Raw genomic sequence first — 25,562 nt, 5'->3', positions numbered from 1 at the left:
AGAGAGTGAGGGGTGAGGACGGTAGGGGTGTGAGAAGAGAGTGAGGGGTGAGGACAGTGGGGATGTGAGGAGAGAATGAGGGTCTTTGACAGTGGGGGTGTGAGGAGAGAGTGAGGGGTCAGGACTGTGGGGGTGTGAGGAGAGAGTGAGAGTCTTGGACAGTGGGGGTGTGAGAAGAGAGTGAGGGGTGAGGACAGTGGGGGTGTGAGGAGAGAGTGAGGAACGAGGACAGTTGGGGAGTGAGGAGAGAGTGAGGAACGAGGACAGTGGGGGAGTGAGGAGAGAGTGAGGAGAGAGTGAGGGACAAGGACAGTGGGGGTGTGAGGAGAGAGTGAGGGACGAGGACAGAGGGGGTGTGTGGAGAGAGTGAGGGGCGAGGACAGTGGGGGAGTGAGGAGAGAGTGAGGGGTGGATGTGAGGAGAGAGGGAGGGTCTTTGACAGTGGGGGTGTGAGGAGAGAGTGAGGGTTGAGGACAGTAGGGGTATGAGAAGAGAGTGAGGGGTGAGGACAGTGGGGGTGTGAGGAGAGAGTGAGGGTCTTGGACAGTGGGGGTGTGAGGAGAGAGTGAGAGTCTTGGACAGTGGGGGTGTGAGGAGAGAGTGAGGAACGAGGACAGTTGGGGAGTGAGGAGAGAGTGAGGAACGAGGACAGTGGGGGAGTGAGGAGAGAGTGAGGAACGAGGACAGTGGGGGAGTGAGGAGAGAGTGAGGGACAAGGACAGTGGGGGTGTGAGGAGAGAGTGAGGGACGAGGACAGTGGGGGTGTGAGGAGAGAGTGAGGGTCTTGGACAGTGGGGGTGTGAGAAGAGAGTAAGGGGTGAGAACAGTGGGGGTGTGAAGAGAAAGTGAGGGGCGAGGACAGTGGGGGTGTGAGGAGAGAGTAAGGGGCGAGGACAGTAGGGGTGTGAGGAGAGAGTGAGGGTCTTGGACAGTGGGGGTGTGAGGAGAGAGTGAGGGGCGAGGACAGTAGGGGTGTGAGGAGAGAGTGAGGGGCAAGGACAGTGGGGGTGTGAGGAGAAAGTGAGGGTCTTGGAGAGTGGGGGTGTGAGGAGAGAATGAGGGGAGAGGACAGTGGGGGTGTGAGGAGAGTGAGGGGCAAGGACAGTGGGGGTGTGAGGAGAGAGTGAGGGGCAAGGACAGTGGGGGTGTGAGGAGAGAGTGAGGGGAGAGGACAGTGGGGGTGTGAGGAGAGAGTGAGGGATGAGGACAGTGGGGGGGTGTGGAGAGAGTGAGGGGTGAGGACAGTGGGGGTGTGAGGAGAGAGTGAGGGGAGAGGACAGTGGGGGTGTGAGGAGAGAGTGAGGGGAGAGGACAGTGGGGGTGTGAGGAGAGAGTGAGGGACGAGGACAGTGGGAGTGTGAGGAGAGAGTGAGGGTCTTTGACAGTGGGGGTGTGAGAAGAGAGTGAGGGGTGAGAACAGTGGGGGTGTGAGGAGAAAGTGACGGGCGAGGACAGTGGGGGTGTGAGGAGAGAGTAAGGGGCGAGGACAGTAGGGGTGTGAGTAGAGAGTGAGGGTCTTGGACAGTGGGGGTGTGAGGAGAGAGTGAGGGGCAAGGACAGTGGGGGTGTGAGGAGAAAGTGAGGGTCTTGGAGAGTGGGGGTGTGAGGAGAGAATGAGGGGAGAGGACTGTGGGGGTGTGAGGAGAGATTGAGGGGCAAGGACAGTGGGGGTGTGAGGAGAGAGTGAGGGGAGAGGACAGTGGGGGTGTGAGGAGAGAGTGAGGGACGAGGACAGTGGGGGTGTGTGGAGAGAGTGAGGGGCGAGGACAGTGGGGGAGTGAGGAGAGAGTGAGGGACGAGGACAGTGGAGGTGTGAGGAGAGAGTGAGGGTCTTGAACAGTGGGGGTATGAGGAGAGAGTGAGGGGTGAGGACTGTGGTGGTGTGAGGAGAGAGTGAGAGTCTTGGACAGTGGGGGTGTGAGGAGAGAGTGAGGGGTGAGGACTGTGGGGGTGTGAGGAGAGAGTAAGGGGTGAAGAGAGTGGGGGTCTTGGACAGTGGGGGTGTGAGGAGGGAGTGAGGGGCGAGGACAGTGGGGGTGTGAGGAGAGAGTGAGGGGTGAGGACTGTAGGGGTGTGAGAAGAGAGTGAGGGGTGAGGACAGTGGGGGTGTGAGGAGAGAGTGAGGGTCTTGGACAGTGGAGGTGTGAGGAGGGAGTGAGGGGTGAGGACAGTGGGGATGTGAGGAGAGAGTGAGGGTCTTGGACAGTGGGGGTGTGAGGAAAGAGTGAGGGGTGAGGACAGTGGGGATGTGAGGAGAGAGTGAGGGTCTTTGACAGTGAGGGTGTGAGGAGAGAGTGAGTGGTGAGGATGGTGGGGTGTGAGAAGAGAGTGAGGGGTGAGGACAGTGGGGGTGTGAGGAGAGAGTGAGGGTCTTGGACAGTGGGGGTGTGAGGAGAGAGTGAGGGGTGGAACTGTGGGGGTGTGAGAAGAGAGTGAGGGGTGAGGACTGTGGGGGTGTGAGGAGATAGTGGGGGGTGAGGAAAGTGGGGGTCTTGGACAGTGGGGGTGTGAGGAGAGAGTGAGGGTCTTGGACAGTGGAGGTGTGAGGAGGGAGTGAGAGGCAAGGACAGCGGGGGTGTGAGGAGAGAGTGAGGGGAGAGGACAGTGGGGGTGTGAGGAGAGAGTGAGGGACGAGGACAGTGGGGGTGTGTGGAGAGAGTGAGGGGCGAGGACAGTGGGGGTATGAGGAGAGAGTGAGGGGTGAGGACTGTGGTGGTGTGAGGAGAGAGTGAGGGACGAGGACAGTGGGGGTATGAGGAGAGAGTGAGGGGTGAGGACTGTGGTGGTGTGAGGAGAGAGTGAGAGTCTTGGACAGTGGGGGTGTGAGGAGGGAGTGAGGGTTGTGGACAGTGGGGATATGAGGAGAGAGTGATGGGTGAGGACAGTGGGGGTGTGAGGAGAGAGTGAGGGGTGAGGATGGTAGTGGTGTGAGAAGAGAGTGAGGGGTGAGGACAGTGGGGGTGTGAGGAGAGAATAAGAGGTGAGGATAGTGGGGGTGTGAGAAGAGAGTGAGGGGTGAGGACAGTGGGGGTGTGAGGAGAGAGTGAGGGTCTTGGACAGTGGGGGTGTGAGGAGAGAGTGAGGAACGAGGACAGTTGGGGAGTGAGGAGAGAGTGAGGAACGAGGACAGTGGGGGAGTGAGGAGAGAGTGAGGAACGAGGACAGTGGGGGAGTGAGGAGAGAGTGAGGAACGAGGACAGTGGGGGAGTGAGGAGAGAGTGAGGGACAAGGACAGTGGGGGTTTGAGGAAAGAGTGAGGGACGAGGACAGTGGGGGGGGGGGTGGAGAGAGTGAGGGGCAAGGACAGTGGGGGAGTGAGGAGAGAGTGAGGGACGAGGACAGTGGGGGTGTGAGGAGAGAGTGAGGGTCTTGGACAGTGAGGAGAGAGTGAGGGCCTTGGACAGTGGGGGTGTGAGAAGAGAGTTAGGGTTGAGAACAGTGGGGGTGTGAGGAGAGAGTGAGGGGCGAGGACAGTGGGGGTGTGAGGAGAGAGTAAGGGGCGAGGACAGTAGGGCTGTGAGGAGAGAGTGAGGGTCTTGGACAGTGGTGGTGTGAGAAGAGAGTGAGGGGTGAGGACAGTGGGGGTGTGAGGAGAGAGTGAGGGGCAAGGACAGTGGGGGTGTGAGGAGAAAGTGAGGGTCTTGGACAGTGGGGGTGTGAGGAGAGAATGAGGGGAGAGGACAGTGGGGTATGAGGAGAGAGTGAGGGGCAAGGACAGTGGGGGTGTGAGAAGAGAGTGAGGGGCAAGGACCATGGGGGTGTGAGGAGAGAGTGAGGGGAGAGGAAAGTGGGGGTGTGAGGAGACAGTGGGGGTGTGAGGAGAGAGTGGGGGGCAAGGAAAGTGGGGGTGTGAGGAGAGAGTGGGGGGCAAGGACAGTGGGGGTGTTAGGAGAAAGTGAGGGGAGAGGACAGTGGGGGTGTGAGGAGAGAGTGATTGTCTTGGACAGTGGGGGTCTGAGGAGAGAGTGAGGGGTGAGGACTGTGGGGGTGTGAGGAGAGAGTGAGGGGTAAGGATGGTAGTGGTGTGAGAAGAGAGTGGGGGTGAGGACAGTGGGGATGTGAGGAGAGAGTGAGGGATGAAGACAGGGGGGATGTGAGGAGATAGTGAGGGTCTTTGACAGTGGGGGTGTGAGGAGAGAGTGAGGGGTCAGGACTGTGGGGGTGTGAGAAGAGAGTGAGGGTCTTGGACAGTGGGGTTGTGAGGAGAGAGTGAGGGGTCAGGACTGTGGGGGTGTGAGGAGAGAGTGAGAGTCTTGGACAGTGGGGGTGTGAGGAGAGAGTGAGGGGTGAGGACTGTGGGGTTGTGAGGAGAGAGTGGGGGGTGAGGAGAGTGGGGGTGTAAGGAGAGAGTGAGGGGTGAGGACTGTGGGGGGTGAGGAGAGAGTGAGGGTCTTGGACAGTGGGGGTGTGAGGAGAGAGTGAGGGGTCAGGACTGTGGGGGTGTGAGGAGAGAGTGAGAGTCTTGGACAGTGGGGGTGTGAGGAGAGAGTGAGGGTCTTGGACAGTGGGGGTGTGAGGAGAGAGTGAGGGGTCAGGACTGTGGGGGTGTGAGTAGAGAGTGAGAGTCTTGGACAGTGGGGGTGTGAGGAGAGAGTGAGGGGTGAGGACTGTGGGGGTGTGAGGAGAGAGTGGGGGGGAGGAGAGTGGGGGTCTTGGACAGTGGGGGTGTAAGGAGAGAGCGAGGGGTGAGGACTGTGGGGGGTGAGGAGAGAGTGAGGGTCTTTGACAGTGGGGGTGTGAGGAGAGAGTGAGGGGTGAGGGCGGTAGGGATGTGAGAAGAGAGTGAGGGGTGAGGACAGTGGGGATGTGAGGAGAGAGTGAGGGTCTTTGACAGTGGGGGTGTGAGGAGAGAGTGAGGGGTGAGGACGGTAGGGGTGTGAGAAGAGAGTGAGGGGTGAGGACAGTGGGGGTGTGAGGAGAGAGTGGGGGGTGAGGAGAGAGTGAGGGTCTTGGACAGTGGAGGTGTGAGGAGGGAGTGAGGGGTGAGGACAGTGGTGATGTGAGGAGAGAGTGAGTGTCTTGGACAGTGGGGGTATGAGGAGAGATTGAGGGGTGAGGACAGTGGGGATGTGAGGAGAGAGTGAGGGTCTTTGACAGTGGGGGTGTGAGGAGAGAGTGAGGGGTGAGGACAGTAGGGGTGTGAGAAGAGAGTGAGGGGTGAGGACTGTGGGGGTGTGAGGAGAGAGTGGGGGGTGAGGAGAGAGTGAGGGTCTTGGACAGTGGAGGTGTGAGGAGGGAGTGAGGGGTGAGGACAGTGGTGATGTGAGGAGAGAGTGAGGGTCTTGGACAGTGGGGGCATGAGGAGAGATTGAGGGGTGAGGACAGTGGGGATGTGAGGAGAGAGTGAGGGTGAGGACTGTGGGGGTGTGAGGAGATAGTGGGGGGGTGAGGAAAGTGGGGGTCTTGGACAGTGGGGGTGTGAGGAGAGAGTGAGGGTCTTGGACAGTGGAGGTGTGAGGAGGGAGTGAGAGGCAAGGACAGTGGGGGTGTGAGGAGAGAGAGACGGGTGCGGACTGTAGGGGTGTGAGAAGAGAGTGAGGGGTGAGGACAGTGGGGGTGTGAGGAGAGAGTGAGGGTCTTGGACAGTGGGGGTGTGAGGAGAGAGTGAGGGGAGAGGACAGTGGGGGTGTGAGGAGAGAGTGAGGGACGAGGACAGTGGGGGAGTGAGGAGAGAGTGATTGTCTTGGACAGTGGGGGTCTGAGGAGAGAGTGAGGGGTGAGGACTGTGGGGGTGTGAGGAGAGAGTGAGGGGTAAGGATGGTAGTGGTGTGAGAAGAGAGTGGGGGTGAGGACAGTGGGGATGTGAGGAGAGAGTGAGGGATGAGGACAGTGGGGATGTGAGGAGAGAGTGAGGGTCTTTGACAGTGGGGGTGTGAGGAGAGAGTGAGGGGTCAGGACTGTGGGGGTGTGAGAAGAGAGTGAGGGTCTTGGACAGTGGGGGTGTGAGGAGAGAGTGAGGGGTCAGGACTATGGGGGTGTGAGGAGAGAGTGAGAGTCTTGGACAGTGGGGGTGTGAGGAGAGAGTGAGGGGTGAGGACTGTGGGGGTGTGAGGAGAGAGTGGGGGTGAGGAGAGAGTGAGGAACGAGGACAGTGGGGGAGTGAGGAGAGAGTGAGGAACGAGGACAGTGGGGGAGTGAGGAGAGAGTGAGGAACGAGGACAGTGGGGGAGTGAGGAGAGAGTGAGGGACAAGGAGAGTGGGGGTTTGAGGAGAGAGTGAGGGACGAGGACAGTGGGGGGTTGTGGAGAGAGTGAGGGGCAAGGACAGTGGGGGAGTGAGGAGAGAGTGAGGGTCTTGGACAGTGGGGGTGTGAGGAGAGAGTGAGGGGTCAGGACTGTGGGGGTGTGAGGAGAGAGTGAGAGTCTTGGACAGTGGGGGTGTGAGGAGAGAGTGAGGGTCTTGGACAGTGGGGGTGTGAGGAGAGAGTGAGGGGTCAGGACTGTGGAGGTGTGAGGAGAGAGTGAGAGTCTTGGACAGTGGGGGTGTGAGGAGAGAGTGAGGGGTGAGGACTGTGGGGGTGTGAGGAGAGAGTGGGGGGTGAGGAGAGTGGGGGTCTTGGACAGTGGGGGTGTAAGGAGAGAGCGAGGGGTGAGGACTGTGGGGGGTGAGGAGAGAGTGAGGGTCTTTGACAGTGGGGGTGTGAGGAGAGAGTGAGGGGTGAGGGCGGTAGGGGTGTGAGAAGAGAGTGAGGGGTGAGGACAGTGGGGATGTGAGGAGAGAGTGAGGGTCTTTGACAGTGGGGGTGTGAGGAGAGAGTGAGGGGTGAGGACGGTAGGGGTGTGAGAAGAGAGTGAGGGGTGAGGACAGTGGGGGTGTGAGGAGAGAGTGGGGGGTGAGGAGAGAGTGAGGGTCTTGGACAGTGGGGGTATGAGGAGGGAGTGAGGGGTGAGGACAGTGGTGATGTGAGGAGAGAGTGAGTGTCTTGGACAGTGGGGGTATGAGGAGAGATTGAGGGGTGAGGACAGTGGGGATGTGAGGAGAGAGTGAGTGTCTTGGACAGTGGGGGTATGAGGAGAGATTGAGGGGTGAGGACAGTGGGGATGTGAGGAGAGAGTGAGGGTCTTTGACAGTGGGGGTGTGAGGAGAGAGTGAGGGGTGAGGACTGTGGGGGTGTGAGGAGAGAGTGGGGGGTGAGGAGAGAGTGAGGGTCTTGGACAGTGGAGGTGTGAGGAGGGAGTGAGGGGTGAGGAAAGTGGTGATGTGAGGAGAGAGTGAGGGTCTTGGACAGTGGGGGTATGAGGAGAGATTGAGGGGTGAGGACAGTGGGGATGTGAGGAGAGAGTGAGGGTGAGGACTGTGGGGGTGTGAGGAGATAGTGGGGGGGTGAGGAAAGTGGGGGTCTTGGACAGTGGGGGTGTGAGGAGAGAGTGAGGGTCTTGGACAGTGGAGGTGTGAGGAGGGAGTGAGAGGCAAGGACAGTGGGGGTGTGATGAGAGAGTGACGGGTGCGGACTGTAGGGGTGTGAGAAGAGAGTGAGGGGTGAGGACAGTGGGGGTGTGAGGAGAGAGTGAGGGTCTTGGACAGTGGGGGTGTGAGGAGAGAGTGAGGGGAGAGGACAGTGGGGGTGTGAGGAGAGAGTGAGGGACGAGGACAGTGGGGGTGTGTGGAGAGAGTGAGGGGAGAGGACAGTGGGGGAGTGAGGAGAGAGTGAGGGACGAGGACAGTGGGGGTGTGAGGAGAGAGTGAGGGTCTTGAACAGTGGGGGTATGAGGAGAGAGTGAGGGGTGAGGACTGTGGTGGTGTGAGGAGAGAGTGAGAGTCTTGGACAGTGGGGGTGTGAGGAGGGAGTGAGGGTTGAGGACAGTGGGGATATGAGGAGAGAGTGATGGGTGAGGACAGTGGGGGTGTGAGGAGAGAGTGAGGGGTGAGGATGGTAGTGGTGTGAGAAGAGAGTGAGGGGTGAGGACAGTGGGGTGTGAGGAGAGAATAAGGGGTGAGGATAGTGGGGGTGTGAGAAGAGAGTGAGGGGTGAGGACAGTGGGGGTGTGAGGAGAGAGTGAGGGTCTTAGACAGTGGGGGTGTGAGGAGAGAGTGAGAGTCTTGGACAGTGGGGGTGTGAGGAGAGAGTGAGGAACGAGGACAGTTGGGGAGTGAGGAGAGAGTGAGGAACGAGGACAGTGGGGGAGTGAGGAGAGAGTGAGGAACGAGGACAGTGGGGGAGTGAGGAGAGAGTGAGGAACGAGGACAGTGGGGGAGTGAGGAGAAAGTGAGGGACAAGGACAGTGGGGGTGTGAGGAGAGATTGAGGGACGAGGACAGTGGGGGGGTGTGGAGAGAGTGAGGGGCAAGGACAGGACAGTGGGGGAGTGAGGAGAGAGTGAGGGACGAGGACAGTGGGGGTGTGAGGAGAGAGTGAGGGTCTTGGACAGTGAGGAGAGAGTGAGGGCCTTGGACAGTGGGGGTGTGAGAAGAGAGTTAGGGTTGAGAACAGTGGGGGTGTGAGGAGAGAGTGAGGGGCGAGGACAGTGGGGGTGTGAGGAGAGAGTAAGGGGCAAGGACAGTAGGGGTGTGAGGAGAGAGTGAGGGTCTTGGACAGTGGGGGTGTGAGAAGAGAGTGAGGGGTGAGGACAGTGGGGGTGTGAGGAGAGAGTGAGGGGCAAGGACAGTGGGGGTGTGAGGAGAAAGTGAGGGTCTTGGACAGTGGGGGTGTGAGGAGAGAATGAGTGGAGAGGACAGTGGGGGTGTGAGGAGAGAGTGAGGGGCAAGGACAGTGGGGGTGTGAGGAGAGAGTGAGGGGCAAGGACAGTGGGGGTGTGAGGAGAGAGTGAGGGGAGAGGAAAGTGGGGGTGTGAGGAGACAGTGGGGGTGTGAGGAGAGAGTGGGGGGCAAGGACAGTGGGGGTGTGAGGAGAGAGTGGGGGGCAAGGATAGTGGGGGTGTTTTGAGAAAGTGAGGGGAGAGGACAGTGGGGGTGTGAGGAGAGAGTGATTGTCTTGGACAGTGGGGGTCTGAGGAGAGAGTGAGGGGTGAGGACTGTGGGGGTGTGAGGAGAGAGTGAGGGGTAAGGATGGTAGTGGTGTGAGAAGAGAGTGGGGGTGAGGACAGTGGGGATGTGAGGAGAGAGTGAGGGATGAGGACAGTGGGGATGTGAGGAGAGAGTGAGGGTCTTTGACAGTGGGGGTGTGAGGAGAGAGTGAGGGGTCAGGACTGTGGGGGTGTGAGAAGAGAGTGAGGGTCTTGGACAGTGGGGGTGTGAGGAGAGAGTGAGGGGTCAGGACTGTGGGGGTGTGAGGAGAGAGTGAGAGTCTTGGACAGTGGGGGTGTGAGGAGAGAGTGAGGGGTGAGGACTGTGGGGGTGTGAGGAGAGAGTGGGGGGTGAGGAGAGTGGGGGTCTTGGACAGTGGGGGTGTAAGGAGAGAGTGAGGGGTGAGGACTGTGGGGGGTGAGGAGAGAGTGAGGGTCTTGGACAGTGGGGGTGTGAGGAGAGAGTGAGGGGTCAGGACTGTGGGGGTGTGAGGAGAGAGTGAGAGACTTGGACAGTGGGGGTGTGAGGAGAGAGTGAGGGTCTTGGACAGTGGGGGTGTGAGGAGAGAGTGAGGGGTCAGGACTGTGGGGGTGTGAGGAGAGAGTGAGAGTCTTGGACAGTGGGGGTGTGAGGAGAGAGTGAGGGGTGAGGACTGTGGGGGTGTGAGGAGAGAGTGGGGGGTGAGGAGAGTGGGGGTCTTCGACAGTGGGGGTGTAAGGAGAGAGCGAGGGGTGAGGACTGTGGGGGGTGAGGAGAGAGTGAGGGTCTTTGACAGTGGGGGTGTGAGGAGAGAGTGAGGGGTGAGGGCGGTAGGGGTGTGAGAAGAGAGTGAGGGGTGAGGACAGTGGGGATGTGAGGAGAGAGTGAGGGTCTTTGACAGTGGGGATGTGAGGAGAGAGTGAGGGGTAAGGACGGTGAGGGTGTGAGAAGAGAGTGAGGGGTGAGGACAGTGGGGGTGTGAGGAGAGAGTGGGGGGTGAGGAGAGAGTGAGGGGTGAGGACAGTGGTGATGTGAGGAGAGAGTGAGGGTCTTGGACAGTGGGGGTATGAGGAGAGATTGAGGGGTGAGGACAGTGGGGATGTGAGGAGAGAGTGAGGGTCTTTGACAGTGGGGGTGTGAGGAGAGAGTGAGGGGTGAGGACAGTAGGGGTGTGAGAAGAGAGTGAGGGTCTTGGACAGTGGGGGTGTGAGGAGAGAGTGAGGGGTGAGGACAGTAGGGGTGTGAGAAGAGAGTGGGGGTCTTGGACAGTGGGGGTGTGAGGAGATAGTGAGGGATGAGGACTGTGGGGGGTGAGGAGAGTGGGTGTGTGAGGAGAGAGTGAAGGTCTTGGACAGTGGAGGTGTTAGGAGGGAGTGAGGGGCGAGGACAGTGGGGGTGTGAGGAGAGAGTGAGGGTGAGGACTGTAGGGGTGTGAGAAGAGAGTGAGGGGTGAGGACAGTGGGGGTGTGAGGAGAGAGTGAGGGGTGAGAATGGTAGTGGTGTGGGAAGAGAGTGAGGGGTGAGGACAGTGGGGATGTGAGGAGAGAGTGATGGGTGAGGACAGTGGGGGTGTGAGGAGAGTGTGAGGGGTGAGAATGGTAGTGGTGTGAGAAGAGAGTGAGGGGTGAGGACAGTGGGGGTGTGAGGAGAGAATGAGTGGTGAGGATAGTGGGGATGTGAGGAGAGAGTGGGGGTGAGGACAGTGGGGATGTGAGGAGAGAGTGAGGGGTGAGGACGGGGGGGTGAAAAGAGAGTGAGCGGTTAGGACAGTGTGGGTGTGAGAATAGAGTGAGGGTGAGGACATTGGGGTGGGTGAGAAGAGGGTGAGGGGTGAGGACAGTGGGGGGGTGAGAAGAGAGTGAGGGGTGAGGACAGTGTGTGGGGGGTGAGGAGAGAGTGAGGGGTGAGGACAGTGGGGGTGTCAGAAGAGAGTGAGGGGTGAGGACAGTGGGGTGTGGTGAGAAGAGAGTGAGGGGTGAGGACAGTGGGGTGGGGTGAGGACAGTGGGGGGATGAGAAGAGAGTGAGGGGTGAGGACAGTGGGGGGATGAGAAGAGAGTGAGGGGTGAGGACAGTGGGGGGATGAGAAGAGAGTGAGGGGTGAGGACAGTGGGGGGTGAGAAGAGAGTGAGGGGTGAGGACAGGGGGTGGGGTGAGAAGAGAGTGAGGGGTGAGGACAGTGGGGGGCAAGAAAAGAGTGAGTGGTGAGGACAGTGGGGCGGTAAGAAGAGAGTGAGGGGTGAGGACAGTAGGGGACAGGGTGTGAGAAGAGAGTAAGGTGTGAGGACAGTAAGGGGTGAGAAGAAAGTGAGGAGTGAGGACAGTGAGGTAGGATGAGAAGAGAGTGAGGGGTGAGAAGAGAGTGAGGGGTGAGGACAGTGGGGGGGGGGGGTAAGAAGAGAGTGAGGGGTGAGGACAGTAGGGGACAGGGTGTGAGAAGAGAGTAAGATGTGAGGACAGTAAGGGGTGAGAAGAAAGTGAGGAGTGAGGACAGTGGGGTAGGGTGAGAAGAGAGTGAAGGGTGAGGACAGTGGGGTAGGGTGAGAAGAGAGTGAGGGGTGAGGACAGTGGGGGTGTCAGAAGAAAGTGAGGGGTGAGGACAAGACAGTAGACAGTAGACAGAGGAGAAGAGCAGGATGATAGACCACTTTCTGTGTTAGGATCCAGTTATTGTGTCACCTGACTCCATATTATATCAGCCAGCTCTGCGCGGTTCTGCACGATGCACCATATCAATAGGTCTCTAACTGGGTGCTCTAAATGTCTCTGTGGCCGCATCTTCCAGGAGCCCACCTTCCGTGGAATCTGAAGCAACAGCACGTTAGAATTAGAGTTGTCCTCTGTAAACATGTGGCCCTAAACAGAAGGCTGTCTCTTGTGTGGGTCATCACAGGGGAATTAGAGATGTTCTCTGTAAACATGTGGCCCTAAACAGAAGGCTGTCTCTTGTGTGGGTCATCACAGGGGAATTAGAGATGTTCTCTGTAAACATGTGGCCCTAAACAGAAGGCTGTCTCTTGTGTGTGGGTCATCACAGGGGAATTATAGTTGTCCTCTGTAAGGCTGAGGATGATGAATATATCTAGAGATATGCTCAAGGTAAATCAATAGCACACCCATGTTAGCGCTGGTATTACAGCTGAAAGTAAACAGCTTAAAACTTAGACGCACTAACATCTGAAGGTCGGATATCACAACCGCGCTAATTTATGCTTACCTGATAAATGTATTTCTTCAAGATGTGGTGAGTCCATGGGTTCATCTCAATTACTGTTGGGAATATCCTTCCTGGCCAGCAGGAGGAGGCAAAGAGCACCATAGTAAAACTGTTAAGTATCACTTCCTTACCCACAAACCCCAGTCATTCGACCGAAAGTAAATGGAGAAAAGAGAGTAACAAAAGGTGCGGAGGTGTCTGAGGTTTAGACAAAAAGTCTTATAAAAAGACAAAAAAAGGGTGGGTCCGTGGACTCACCACATCTTGAAGAAATAAATTTATCAGGTAAGCATACATTTTGTTTTCTTCTAAAGATGTGTTGAGTCCACGGGTTCATCTTAATTACTGTTGGAACCAATACCCAAGCTAGAGGACACAGATGAATAGGAGGGAATAAGAACAAGCATGCCTAAACAGAAGGACCACCGCTTGAAAAACCTTTCTCCCAAAAGCCGCCTCAGCCAAGGAAAAAGTATCAAATCTGTAAAACTTCAAAAAGTATGTAAAGAAGACCAAGCCTTGCAAATTTGCTCCATGGAATCTACATTTTTATTTTAAAAACCCAAGATGAGGCTACAGCAGACTCATACGCCAGGTGAATCCAGTTCGCAACCAAAGTGAAAGTGTAGGGCTGCTTGTCAGCCTAAAACGAATTAAGGGCCTGACCTCAACAGGCAATACTAGGCAGGTTAGGTTAGTGCAACATTGTTGCAGTTTTGGGGGTGGGAAGTTGTCTTACCTATTTAAGCTGTGGGGGCCATTTTCTCTCCCTCTTTCCTGGTGGCTGTCGTGGTGAATTTTTCCTGTTTGCAGTGATGAATCGTTCTCGTCGATCTTCTCTTCCTCCCCTGAGGTTCAAGGACGGCGCAGAGAGTCCTTCTCCGGCAGGATGCCTGCAAGAGAGCAGATAAGTAGGACGGAGTGATAAGGATGTAATTCCTCATAGGAGCTGGTGTCGGGGCCTCTGAGGCAGGGCAGGCTGGGGCCATTGTCTTTCTCCCCCGGTCAGGCTGGAGAGCAATCAGGGTGTCGTATGGTGGGGGCTGGGGGCCTCCTGCTGGGGCTCCGGTTTTATCAGGCCCATCTGTGTTTGGTGGCCCATCCGGGGGTCCGGATGCTGGGCAGGTAGCAGTCAGGCAAGGGGGGCAGGGTGAGGGGGGGTGTTACAGAAGCATTAGTTATTTTGTTGTGAAGAGCTTATTTCCCAGCAGCAATGCCTGAACCAGCAAGCCAGCGCCTAAGAAGGGCTCCAAGAAAACCATAACAAGTATCATTTCATAAAGAGTTAACTCTTTTTTTTCAGCTTTTAGAAACTATTGTCTAATCACCTCTGGAGCCAGACTGCTAATTGATAAGATGAACTTGTAAACTTGTTATCTTAAGTACTGTAATCCTATTGTGGCCTGTCAAAGGACAGTGCTCTCTATCTAACTGTGTGATGGGGGATTTTGTGCTTCCCCCCCCTCTCCCCCTGGGAGTGCCCTGTGTGCATGTAACCTTAATAAAAAGCAGGCTGGGCATCCCAGTCCTGAGTTCTTCTTTGACCCTCAATCGCAGCGTTGACTCGTTTTTGTGGGCAGAAGGGTATCCTAGCTGTACTGCAGCTAAGGGAGATTATTCTATATTTGCGAGACTCATATAGAATACTATGGAAAGCAGCTTCTCCCCTCTTTAGCAATAGGGATCCAGGCTACTAAGCGGTCCATCTCTCAGCGAGACTAAGCGTAACCGTAACATTTGGCGGCAGCGGTGGGATTTTCCTGGATTTCCTAGGAGAGGTACAGAACGGATGGAGAGCGCTTACGAAAAATTGAAGCGTACAACCCTGAAGGATTTACTTGAAAGCAGAGGGGGGTACGCCAGCAACCGGCCGAGGAGAGAGCTGATCACAGAATTGACCGAACTGGATCAGAGCTTCACAATGGCGGAAACACCGACCACGATTAGTGACGAAAAAACCAGGATTGTTCGGGAAAGGCTCTCATTATACGGGCCGAACCCCTCCATGGAATTGGTACAGCAGTTGATGGCGGAGGCGGACGAGGATATACGAGAGACTCGAGCCCACGAACTCAACCTAGCGAACGCACACCGCAATGCTGAAGCCCCGCAGGTAATCATCCCTGTCGAAAATGCTGGGAGGCCCAAGATACCCTATGCGGCATTTCGACCCTTCCTAGAGAGCGAGACAGGGATTGATGAATATTTGGTGGACTTCGAAAGGCAATGTGCCCTGCACCAGATTCCCAACAGAGAGTGGCCCACGATATTGTCTGGGAAACTATCCGGGCGAGCCCTGGAAGCCTTTCGTACTCTGGGTGCTGAGGAAGTGACACAGTATGAGCTAGTTAAGGAGACACTGTTGCGACGGTACGCTGTAACTCCGGACACGTATCGCCGACAGTTTCGGGGCACGGAAAAGAAGCCTAACGATACCCATATGGAATGGACGCACCGAATGCGGAGAGCGGCAAATCACTGGCTGAGCAGAAGCAAAGCGGTGACTGGGGAGGAAATTTTACAATTGTTTCTCTTAGAACATTTTTATAATGGCATGGAACAGCAAGGGAAGGAATGGCTGCGAGACAGGCGGCCTTCTACCTTAGAAGAAGCAGCCAAATTAGCCGATGAACATTATGACTCCCGTCTTCACGAACCCATGAACTACCGAGCTCCAGCACGGGTCGAACCCAGAGAGGTTTACCGTGCACCCCCTCGTGCTGAATTCCGAGCCCCGGTGCCCACAGGGCCCGTCCGACACTCAGGACCACCCAATAACAGCTCTGAGCGTCCCAGACCGACTTGCCACCGATGCAAGCAACCAGGGCATTTCATGGCTAGCTGCCCCCTTAATACGCACCAGACACCCAGGAATTACAATTACCCCTCTGGGTCCTATCGTCCGGCCCGGGCCCTCTGTGTTAACCAAGAGGCCCCTATGGAGGGATATGTGGGGCCGCTTCACGAGGCAGACCCTGTATATGCTGCCTCAGATAACTGCCAGCACCATCGGCAGAGGGTATGGCTCGAGGGGCGATCTACCGAGGGATTGCGAGACACAGGGGCTACTATCACGCTGGTACAGAGTCATTTGGTGCCAGAGCACAAGCGATCCGGACAGACTGTGGCCGTTAGAGTGGCGGGGGGGGGATGTGTATAAAATTCCAACAGCTAAAGTGCATCTTGATTGGGGAGCGGGAAAGGGGGCTGTGAACGTGGGCCTAATGGATAATTTACCTGCCGAAGTACTACTGGGCAACGATTTGGGCCCCATGACTTCTGCCTATGCTCCAGTATGCAACAACGAGGTGGACCCAGTGACTACACGGGCCCAAGCCCGGACGGAGCGAGAGCTCTCACCAGTGCGGGAGACACAGGTAAGACCTACCCCGACCTTGCCTGACAGGTTAGGCCCCATACCCTGGGACACCCCAGATGCTTTCGAGGCAGAGTCTAAGACTGACCCGACCTTACAAAAGTACCGGGAACGAGCAGAGACCGGAGGGGGCGGGGCAGATAACGAAACATTCTTATGGGAAAAAGGGAAACTATACCGCTGGACAGAGAAAAGGGGACAGCGTAGGCGACAGCTGGTAGTGCCCCACAAATACCGTCAAGAAATCCTCAAAATAGGCCACGACATCCCCTTAGCAGGCCACCTAGCCGTTACCCGTACCCTACACCGCATTACTCACACATTCTTTTGGCCAGGGGTGCACGCTGACATTAGAACTTACTGTAACACCTGCGATGTGTGTCAACGAGTAGGAAGGCGAGGCGATCACCCTAAAGCCCAGCTAGTAAATATGCCCATTGTAGAGGAACCCTTCAGCCGGGTTGCTATTGACCTAGTGGGACCACTGGCTACCCCTAGTCCCTCCGGTAAGCGATACATTCTTACCGTAGTGGACTACGCTACCAGGTACCCAGAGGCTGTCGCCCTATCCAACATACAAGCGGATACGGTAGCGAATGCACTAGTACAGGTGTTCTCCCGGGTAGGATTTTCAAAAGAAATCCTATCCGACCGAGGCACCCAATTTACGGCTGAATTGACCCAACAACTCTGGCAGGTTTGCAAAATTAAGTCCCTCCTGAGCTCCCCATACCACCCCCAGACGAACGGGCTGTGTGAGAGGTTCAATGGGACCCTCAAGCAAATGCTCAAGACGTTCACTCAGGAATACCGAGACTGGGAACGCTTCCTGCCGCACCTCCTATTTGCTTATCGGGAGGTGCCCCAGGAAACGACAGGGTTCTCTCCCTTCGAGTTGCTCTACGGAAGAAAGGTACGGGGACCCCTAAACCTGATCCGGGAGCACTGGGAGGGAGAGATGGAGGCTGACGGTGTCCCAGTTGTGCCATACGTGCTGGAACTCAGGGACCGAATGGAGCAATTAGCCAAATCCGTGCGGGCTAATCTCCAGTTGGCCCAGAGAAGACAGAAAGTATGGTACGATCGGGGGGCCCGAAAGAGAATCTTCACCATAGGACAAAAGGTGTTAGTACTTAAGCCGGTGAAGACAGACAAATTGCAGGCGTCCTGGCAGGGTCCCTACCAGATCGTAGAGAAAAGGGGAGACACCACTTATGTGATAGCTAGCTGCCACGACAACAATCTTAGAAAGACATTCCATGTAAACATGCTCAAGGAATATTTTGAGCGACCAGAGAACGTGACGGCCGTATGTTGTTCCCCTCAGGAAGACCCCGACAGTTTACCCATTCCAGACCTATTAGAAAAGAGCCTCCCCACAGGTATAGTGGCGCAGGTTCAGATAGGGGACCGACTTAGCCCCACTGAAAGGGAGCAGCTCAACCAACTCCTCCAGTCCAAACACCTCACCTTCTCCCCGAAGCCAGGGTACACTACTTTAACCACCCACCAGGTAGATACTCCGGGACAAGCTCCCTTGCGCCAGGCTCCGTACCGAATCCCCGAAGCAGTTAGGACAGGAATGAAGAAGGAGATCGATGAGATGCTCCAGCTCAGGGTAATTGAGCCCTCCGATAGTCCCTGGGCCTCCCCAGTTGTCTTGGTGCCCAAGAAAGATGGGACCACCCGGTTCTGCGTAGACTATCGGAGGCTCAATGAAAAGACCGTGACGGACGCTTACCCTATGCCCAGGGTAGACGAGCTACTCGATCGTATAGCCAGGGGAAATTACCTGACCACTATTGACCTCTGCAAAGGTTACTGGCAGATTCCCCTGGCCCCGGAGGCTATCCCCAAGTCGGCATTCGTCACTCCATTCGGCTTATATCAGTTTAGGGTAATGCCGTTTGGGATGAAGAATGCCCCAGCTACATTCCAGCGCTTGGTGGATAGGCTCCTGGATGGCTTCCAGAGTTTTGCTTGCGCCTACCTGGACGACATAGCGATCCACAGTGAGTCCTGGGAGGACCACTTAGCTCATGTGGGAATGGTTCTGGATCAGATCCGGGCTGCTGGCCTGACTCTGAAGCCAGAAAAATGCCACTTTGGGATGGCCGAGGTACAGTACCTGGGTCACCGGGTGGGGTGTGGAAAGCAGCGACCAGAGCCGGCCAAAATAGAAGCTGTCGCCAATTGGCCCACCCCCATCACTAAGACTCAGGTCCTAGCCTTCCTGGGCACGGCAGGGTACTATAGACGGTTCGTACCAGACTACAGCACACTTGCCAAACCCCTGACTGACTTGACCAAGAAGAACTTACCTCGACAGGTCCTGTGGTCTCCCCACTGTGAAACGGCTTTCCAGGCTCTCAAAAATGCTCTAATTAACGCTCCTGTCTTGGCGGCCCCAGCCCTTAACAAACGTTTTATCGTCCATACAGATGCTTCCATGTTCGGGCTGGGAGCCGTCCTCAGCCAAGTAGGCGAAGATGGAGGGGAGCATCCAGTTGCCTACATCAGCCGGAAGCTCCTGCCCCGCGAAGTCAGCTATGCAGCGGTCGAAAAGGAGTGTTTGGCTTTGGTGTGGGCATTAAAGAAATTGACTCCCTTTTTATATGGTCAGGAGTTCACTCTGGTCACCGACCATAACCCGTTGGTGTGGCTGAACCGGGTCTCTGGAGATAACGGCAGGCTATTACGTTGGAGCTTATCGTTGCAACCCTTCAATTTCACCATTACTTACAGACCTGGGAAACAGAATGGCAACGCCGACGGGTTGTCCAGACAAACCGACCTCAGCCCCGCATAACCAGCGGTCTGGACAGCCTTAGTCTGCCCCGAAAAGGGGTCAGACCGTGTCTGCCAGAGTGTTCCACAGAAAGGGAGCACTGTTACAGAAGCATTAGTTATTTTGTTGTGAAGAGCTTATTTCCCAACAGCAATGCCTGAACCAGCAAGCCAGCGCCTAAGAAGGGCTCCAAGAAAACCGTAACAAGTATCATTTCATAAAGAGTTAACTCTTTTTTTTTCAGCTTTTAGAAACTATTGTCTAATCACCTCTGGAGCCAGACTGCTAATTGATAAGATGAACTTGTAAACTTGTTATCTTAAGTACTGTAATCCTATTGTGGCCTGTCAAAGGAAAGTGCTCTCTATCTAAATGTGTGATGGGGGATTTTGTGCTTCCCCCCCCTCTCCCCCTGGGAGTGCCCTGTGTGCATGTAACCTTAATAAAAAGCAGGCTGGGCATCCCAGTCCTGAGTTCTTCTTTGACCCTCAATCGCAGCGTTGACTCGTTTTTGTGGGCAGAAGGGTATCCTAGCTGTACTGCAGCTAAGGGAGATTATTCTATATTTGCGAGACTCATATAGAATACTATGGAAAGCAGCTTCTCCCCTCTTTAGCAATAGGGATCCAGGCTACTAAGCGGTCCATCTCTCAGCGAGACTAAGCGTAACCGTAACAGGGGGTAAGTGGGGGTGGGGGGTTGAGGTATAGTCCAGAGGGGGCTATGGGAATGCTACCCCCAGAGGCCTTGTCGAGGATCTTCACGCTAGTGAAGACCTTTGCCAACAATCTGGACATTAAAGTCGCCTTCAGTGGTGGTACCGGTGGAGGATTCCAGGAGGTGCGGACACGCCAAAGTGGAGTGCAGGCTGTGCCAGAAGCTGGGCCCACATTCATGGTGTCTGGTCGGGCCTTGGGTCAGGACGGGGCTTCCAGTGCGGCAGTGACATCACTTCCAGTTTTCCGGATGACGTCACTTTGGTTTTGGCGGCTCCGGGGAAAGCAGCAAGCGGGCTGTTTGAGGTGCAGCCCAGGACTTGAGAGAGAAAGCGAGGAAGCAGGCTGGGGCCGAAAGCAGGGGGCTGGCAAGGGCAGGGCTGGAAATGTAAGGGAGGGAGCAGGAGGAGGTCTGCATGGCCACCATGGTGGGGCACTAGGGGCTGGAAGGGGTGCTGGGAGGGGGGATATTGCAGGGGTCTATGGGGCGGGGGGTTCCAGGGGTTCACCATGAATGGTCACAAGGGGTAGCAGGTCAGGACCCTCAAGGGGTTGTTCGTGCAGTTATCGCTTGCGGTCAGTGCAAGTGTGCAGCTAGTTTGGGTCAAGTGGCTCTTGGTTTGTTGGCTGGGAGTCAGAGGAATGAGATGCCTGTGGAGGGAAGAGGTGTGCTGGAAATGGGGGGGAAGTGTGAATGGTACTGGGACCAGTGCTTTGGGTGCTTCCATCTCTTTTTTGTTGCCCTGCCAGGTACAAACAATGGAGTCGCTGGGCAGTTTGGTTCCTGCTACTGGGAGCATATTGATGGGACCTGTAGTTTTCGGATGCCCCAAGGAGTCAGTCTGGGCCTTCAGGACCTACGGGTGCAGATGAGCTCGCTTTGCAAGCATCTACACGCACTTTTGCATACACCAAATGCTTAGATAGCAGTGATTCTGATTCAGAGGGCGAGCGGGCACTAGGGCTTCACAGTAAAGGGCAGCGTAGGGCAGGGTTGTAGTGTGGCGGCTTCTAGGGCATCACTACCTGCTACCCAGGTGTTGTCTGGGGGTGGAGATGGCGGTCAGGTGCCAGTGGGGGCTGATGCGGTAGTGTCCACCAGGAGAGTGGCAGTGCATGGGGATACTTACCTGTGCATGGTGCATTCTTTGCATACCCATCTGAAGCCAAAGACGGTAGCTAAGATCAGGGAGGGCAGGTACATTAACATGTTTAAGCTCTCTATGGAGGCCCATAGGGACAGAGAGCGGAGTGAGGATGGGACAGCCCCCAAGAACGTCAAAAGGCCAGAGACTTTTGATGAGTGGTGTTGGTGTTTTAAGGTCTTGGCGTCTTGGTGAGTTCCATAGGAAGATGGCGGGGAACCCCATACTTACGTTTGGGAGGAAGGACATGGGCCTGTGGACTAGTCTGGATACAGACAAACCAGCCTCAGGGGGCGGCTGGGTTAAAAGGGGTAGGGCCGACTGTGCCGGGGGGATTTCGCAAGAAAGGTCGGGAATGTTGGCGGTTTAACGACCGTCAGTGTGATAAAGGAACAAATTGTTCCTTTTGGCATGTCTGCCTTTATTGCGGGGGCCCCACCCTGGGCTCGAGTGTCAGTGTAAGTGGGACGGAGGTGTGGGCAGGGGCGCAGGCAGAGGCACGGTTGCTGGCAAGGGCTCCCACTCCGCTGAACTTGGCCGCGCTTTGGCCATGGCTGGAGGATTACCCGGATAGGCATGCTATTGGGGGGAATAAGGGATGGGTTTAGGATTCCAGTCACCAGTGAGGTGGTGGTCTCGCCCACGTACAGGAATCTTAAATTGGCATACCAGTTTCCAGGGGTGGTTAGGGATAAGTTTGCCAAGGAGTTGGCCTTAGGGAGAATTGTGGGTCCCTTCCCCGGTTCTGGGCTTGGTCATGTCCCCTCTGGGGTGGTGCCGAAGAAGGAGCCAGGGAAGTTTTGCACATTTGTCCTACCCTAAAGGGTAGTCAGTGAATGACGCGATTGATCCGGCAATCAGCTCTGTAAAATATCTGTCATTTGATGAGGCCCTAGACCTGGTCAGCAGGGCCGGGTTTGGGGCATTGCTGGTGAAGCTGGATATAGAGTCCGCCTTTCACCTCCTTCCCATTCATCTGGAGTCTTACAGGCTAATGGGTTTTCACTTCAATGGGGGTTTTATGTGGACAAATGCCTCCCCATGGGGTGCTCTATCTCATGTGCATATTTTGAACTGTTTAGTTCATTTTTACACTGGGAGGTAGCCTCCGACACAGGGGGCGGTCTTATAGCGCACTACCTGGATGATTTCATGTTGGTCGGGGGTCAGGGCTCCGGGGAGTGTGCTAGGCTGATGGCTGGTATGCGCTGCTCTTTGATGCAGGATTTTGGGGTGCTGTTGGTGGAGGAGAAAACAGAGGGTCCTTGTACGCGGCTAGTGTGTCTCGGAATTGAGATAGACATGGTTGCACGGCTATGTCGATTGCCGCATGATAAGGTGGCTTGTTTGCTTCAGGCGGTTCAGCGGGCAGCTCAGGGCTCCGAGCTGTAACTTAAGGAGTGTTACAGAAGCATTAGTTATTTTGTTGTGAAGAAACTTATTTCCCAGCAGCAATGCCTGAACCAGCCAAGCCAGCGCCTAAGAAGGGCTCCAAGAAAACTGTAACAAGTATCATTTCATAAAGGGTTAACTCTGTTCAGTTTTGAGAAAACTATTTTCTGAGGCAGGTTTCCTAGCATATTGTGTACTGTAATTAAGTTTGTGATAAGCATTCACTGCTAGGTGATAAGAAGGACTCAATTGTTTTCTTGTGTGTACTTGTTATCTGCGGTGGCCTGTCCAAGGGCTTTGTCTAAATGTGTGATGGGGGATTTTATGCTTCCCCCCCTGGGAGTGCCCTGTGTGCATGTAACCTAAATAAAAAGCAGGCTGGGCATCCCAGTCCTCAGTTCTTGGTTGTCCCTCAATCGCAGCGTTGACTCGTTTTTGTGGGCAGAAGGGTATCCTAGCTGTACTACAGCTAAGGGGGATTATTCTACATTTGCGAGACTCATATAGAATACTATGGAAAGCAGTTTCTCCCCTCTTCAGCAATAGGAATCCAGGCTACTAAGCGGTCCATCTCTCAGCGAGACTAAGGGTAACCGTAACAAGGAGGTCCAATTGTTGCTGGGCCTTCTGAATTTTGCGTGTCGGGTAATACCCATGGGAAGGGTATTTAACAGGCAGCTGGAGGGTCGCCTGCAAGGAGGCTCGACACATAGGAGGAGAGTGCGTATTACGGGCGCGATGAGAGAGGACATAGCTGTTTAGGAGGAATTCTTGTTGCATTTTAATGGTGTCCTGTTATAGAGGGAGCCGATGGTATCCAGCCAGGCCCACCATTTGTTTATGGGCGCTGCGGGGGCATCGGGCTATGGGGCCTACTTAGAGGGGGCATGGAGTGCAGAGCCATGTTCTGCATCTTGGGTGGCGGCTGGGCTGGTTCGGAACCTCACTTTGCGAGAGCTATTTCCGATAGTAGTGGCAGTGGAACTGTGGGGTTTGAAGTTGCGCAATTGCACAGTGCTCTTTTGGTACGATAATCTCAACGTTGTATATGCCGTGAATCGGCTTTTGGTGTCTTCCCCAGTTGTGGTGTCCTATCTGAGACACCTAGTTTTGAGGTGCATGCAGCTCAATCTGCAGTTTGAGGCGGGGCATATGGCAGGGGTGAACAATGTCATAGCCCTTTCACGATTCCAGTGGGAACAGTTTAGGCGCCTGGTTCTATCGGCAAATGTTGATGGTTTGCTATGTCCGTTCTCTCTTTGGCAGATAGCAGCTCTTTAATGGCAGTTTTTTCTTTGGTGCAAGCTTCCTTAGCTCCCAAGACGTGGCAGACTTACAGTAGGCATTGGAAGGAATGGGAGGAGTTCTGTCGGTCGCATCAGAAGTCACCAGCAGAAGGTACGCAGGTATTAGTGGTTGACTGGCTGCTTAGTCGCGGGGAGTGTCTGCGGGGGTTGCGCATGGGCGAGTGGCAGCCTTGACCTTCTTTAACAAACTTTATGGCTTTAGAAACTTTGGGAGCTAATTTTTGGTGAGGAGAGCATTGAAGGGCAGGGGTAGATTAAAGCCCAAAGATCAGAGAGAGCCTGTTACGGCGTTGCGCTTAGGTGCTTTAGTTGCGGTGCTGTGGTTCTGAGTTTGAGGCGAAGCTGTTCAGATCTGCCTTTGCCCTGGCGTTCCACAGAGCATTGAGGGTAGGGGAGCTGGTGGCCCCATCAAGGACAAAGGTGGGGTTAGGGTTAATGGCACGGCATGTTCGCATGTCCGAACAAGCTGTGCCTCGTTCCAAAATCGATCAAGAGGCAAAAGGGGCTTGGCTCTCTCTGTCTGCTCAGGTGGATGGGGTAAGTATACCCTGTGATGCTGACAAAGGCTTATATGGCCGTTCGACCAGCCATGACGGATCATATTTTGGTTCATCTGGATGGGTCTTCCTTGTCTAGATTTCAGTTTAGGAGAATATTAGAGAGCGCGTCGAGGGCTGCGGGGTTAGACGCAGGAAAAATCACCCCTCACTCATTTAGGATAGGCGCGGCAACCAGTGCGGCTACTTTGGGTTGGTTGGTAGAAGCGATTAAGAGACTGGGTAGATGGAAGTCGAAGCATTATCAGTCCTATGTGCGCCAGGCAGTTAATAACTAGCAAGCTATGCAGCGCTGGCACGGGGGGGGGGGTTGTTCTCTGGGGCAATCGTTGAGTTTGATTTATTTTGTTTGCAGGCTTCTCAAGTCGCCCCACACGAATCTGGATTGTGGTGCACTCATCTGTGCACTGGGCCTTTCTTAGGGCCCTAGCCTTGCCAGAAGGATCTCAACTTGGTTTTGGCCAATCCCGGGTTTCGCTGCCATGGCTTGGGCGTAGGGGCATGACATGGCCAGAGCTGCCTTCAGTGTTGATAGAAGCATGTAATCGGTGGGGCAAGACAGATGTTATCCTGTTGCATCCAGGAGGTAACAACATGGGGCGGCTCCCGGCTTTAGACCTGATTAATATCATGAAGTCGGATGTGAGATGGCTGCATGCTTTCCTTCCGGGGTTAAAGTTAGGGTGGTATAACATAGAAGCGAGGCTTTGCAGAGTCCAGAGGGGGCTGTGGTTCGAACTACTTTTTCCCAGATGTCAACTCCTAGAATGTGGATGTAAATAGACAGTAATTGTGAGCCACCACCCACAGCCAAACCGAGTCACCTCTGACATGGCTAAGGGGCCCAGATTTCCAACCAAGCCAGTGAGAAGACATTAACCGACTGGAATCTGATTAACCGTTTATGGACAACTGAGTACAACCCCTCAGAGCATGAAAAATCGTTCTCCACTACAAAATATCAAAGGAGAGAACTGACTCCTCTTGAGTCCAAAGTCCCAGAACCTTAAACAAGTTCCAGACTGAGTTAACAATCACCCAGAAATGTCTCCAGGGACATGCACCCTGAGACAGATACTCCTGACATCACCTAAGGCTGAACCAGATCTATCCGGATGGTCACTGCTCCATTGACTGAGCATGCCAAACTGCAGAGCTCTCAAAAGGACTCAATGACATCTCCCAATCAATAACCTCCAAACCTTAAGTCATGGGGAAGAGAATGGAAAAAACAGCCACAGCTGAATTCAAATTCCCAACCCTCTGGTTACAAAAAAACCTAAACTATCTCTTGGATCACAAGAGACAGCTGTGGGCTGAACAGTAGGCTGAAAAAGGAGGTACGAAGGAGAAATCTTAATGATCTGACCACTGAAAGAAATATTCTCATAGATAGAGAATCTATATAAGTCTCTCAAAAGAAACACCCTTGAAAGGGGAACCAGGAAACTCCTTTCCCAGATTCACATCCCATCCAAAGAAGTGTAAACAAGGATAAGATCCCTTGAAAAAGAGTTGCTCGAAAGAAAGATGACACCCGAACCGTACAATGTCCAGGAGGGCACCCTTTCCATCCACAAGACCAAACAGAGTCTTCCTAGGATGCCGAACTCAAAACATTTTAGTTGATCCCAGACATGCAGAATTGCAGAACTCTACTGGGAACTAGAAATTACATATCCTTCAGGTCTATGTTCTTTATGAACAAACCCTCTTGAACCAAGGTAGAATGGATACTACTTGAAAAGAGTGTACTCTGAAAAGCATGAGATAACTACCTAGACCCAGTATCTTTACTGAAACTAGCACTCCCAGAGAGGGAACCAGAACCCAGATCCAGAACACCTCTCATCATAGCTAGACTGCAGATACTCCAGAAGGAGAAATCTGTACTTGAGAGGAATCTTAGATTGATACTCCCAGAACCCAAAATGGTCAGGATTTCAAATAATGGACTGTCCCCGAAGAAGAAAAGGAAAACCATTCTTAGTCTATTTCATGACTTGTGGCGGAAAAGACCTTTCCACACCTGAAAGTTGTAGGATAATGTTATCAGAAGCTTGGAATAGGAGGAAAACATAAAATATATTCCAAATATTGAACCTGCCTCTGCAGTGTCACAA

General features: G+C 54.8%; 1 protein-coding gene across 1 annotated transcript in view; it reads right to left on the bottom strand.

Moving 5' to 3' along the window:
- LOC128652765 (transient receptor potential cation channel subfamily M member 2) overlaps nt 1–25,562 on the bottom strand; it is a 1,288,705-nt gene that overhangs the window by 641,680 nt on the left and 621,463 nt on the right. Inside the window, exon 10 of the mRNA XM_053705696.1 lies at nt 11,621–11,746. Within this exon, the coding sequence (XP_053561671.1) occupies nt 11,621–11,746 (126 nt within the window). The remainder of the gene's footprint in view (nt 1–11,620; nt 11,747–25,562) is intronic.

Source organism: Bombina bombina, chromosome 3, assembly GCF_027579735.1.
Source record: "Bombina bombina isolate aBomBom1 chromosome 3, aBomBom1.pri, whole genome shotgun sequence".
Classification (NCBI taxonomy): domain Eukaryota; kingdom Metazoa; phylum Chordata; class Amphibia; order Anura; family Bombinatoridae; genus Bombina; species Bombina bombina.
This window is presented reverse-complemented; position numbering and strand designations above follow the sequence as displayed.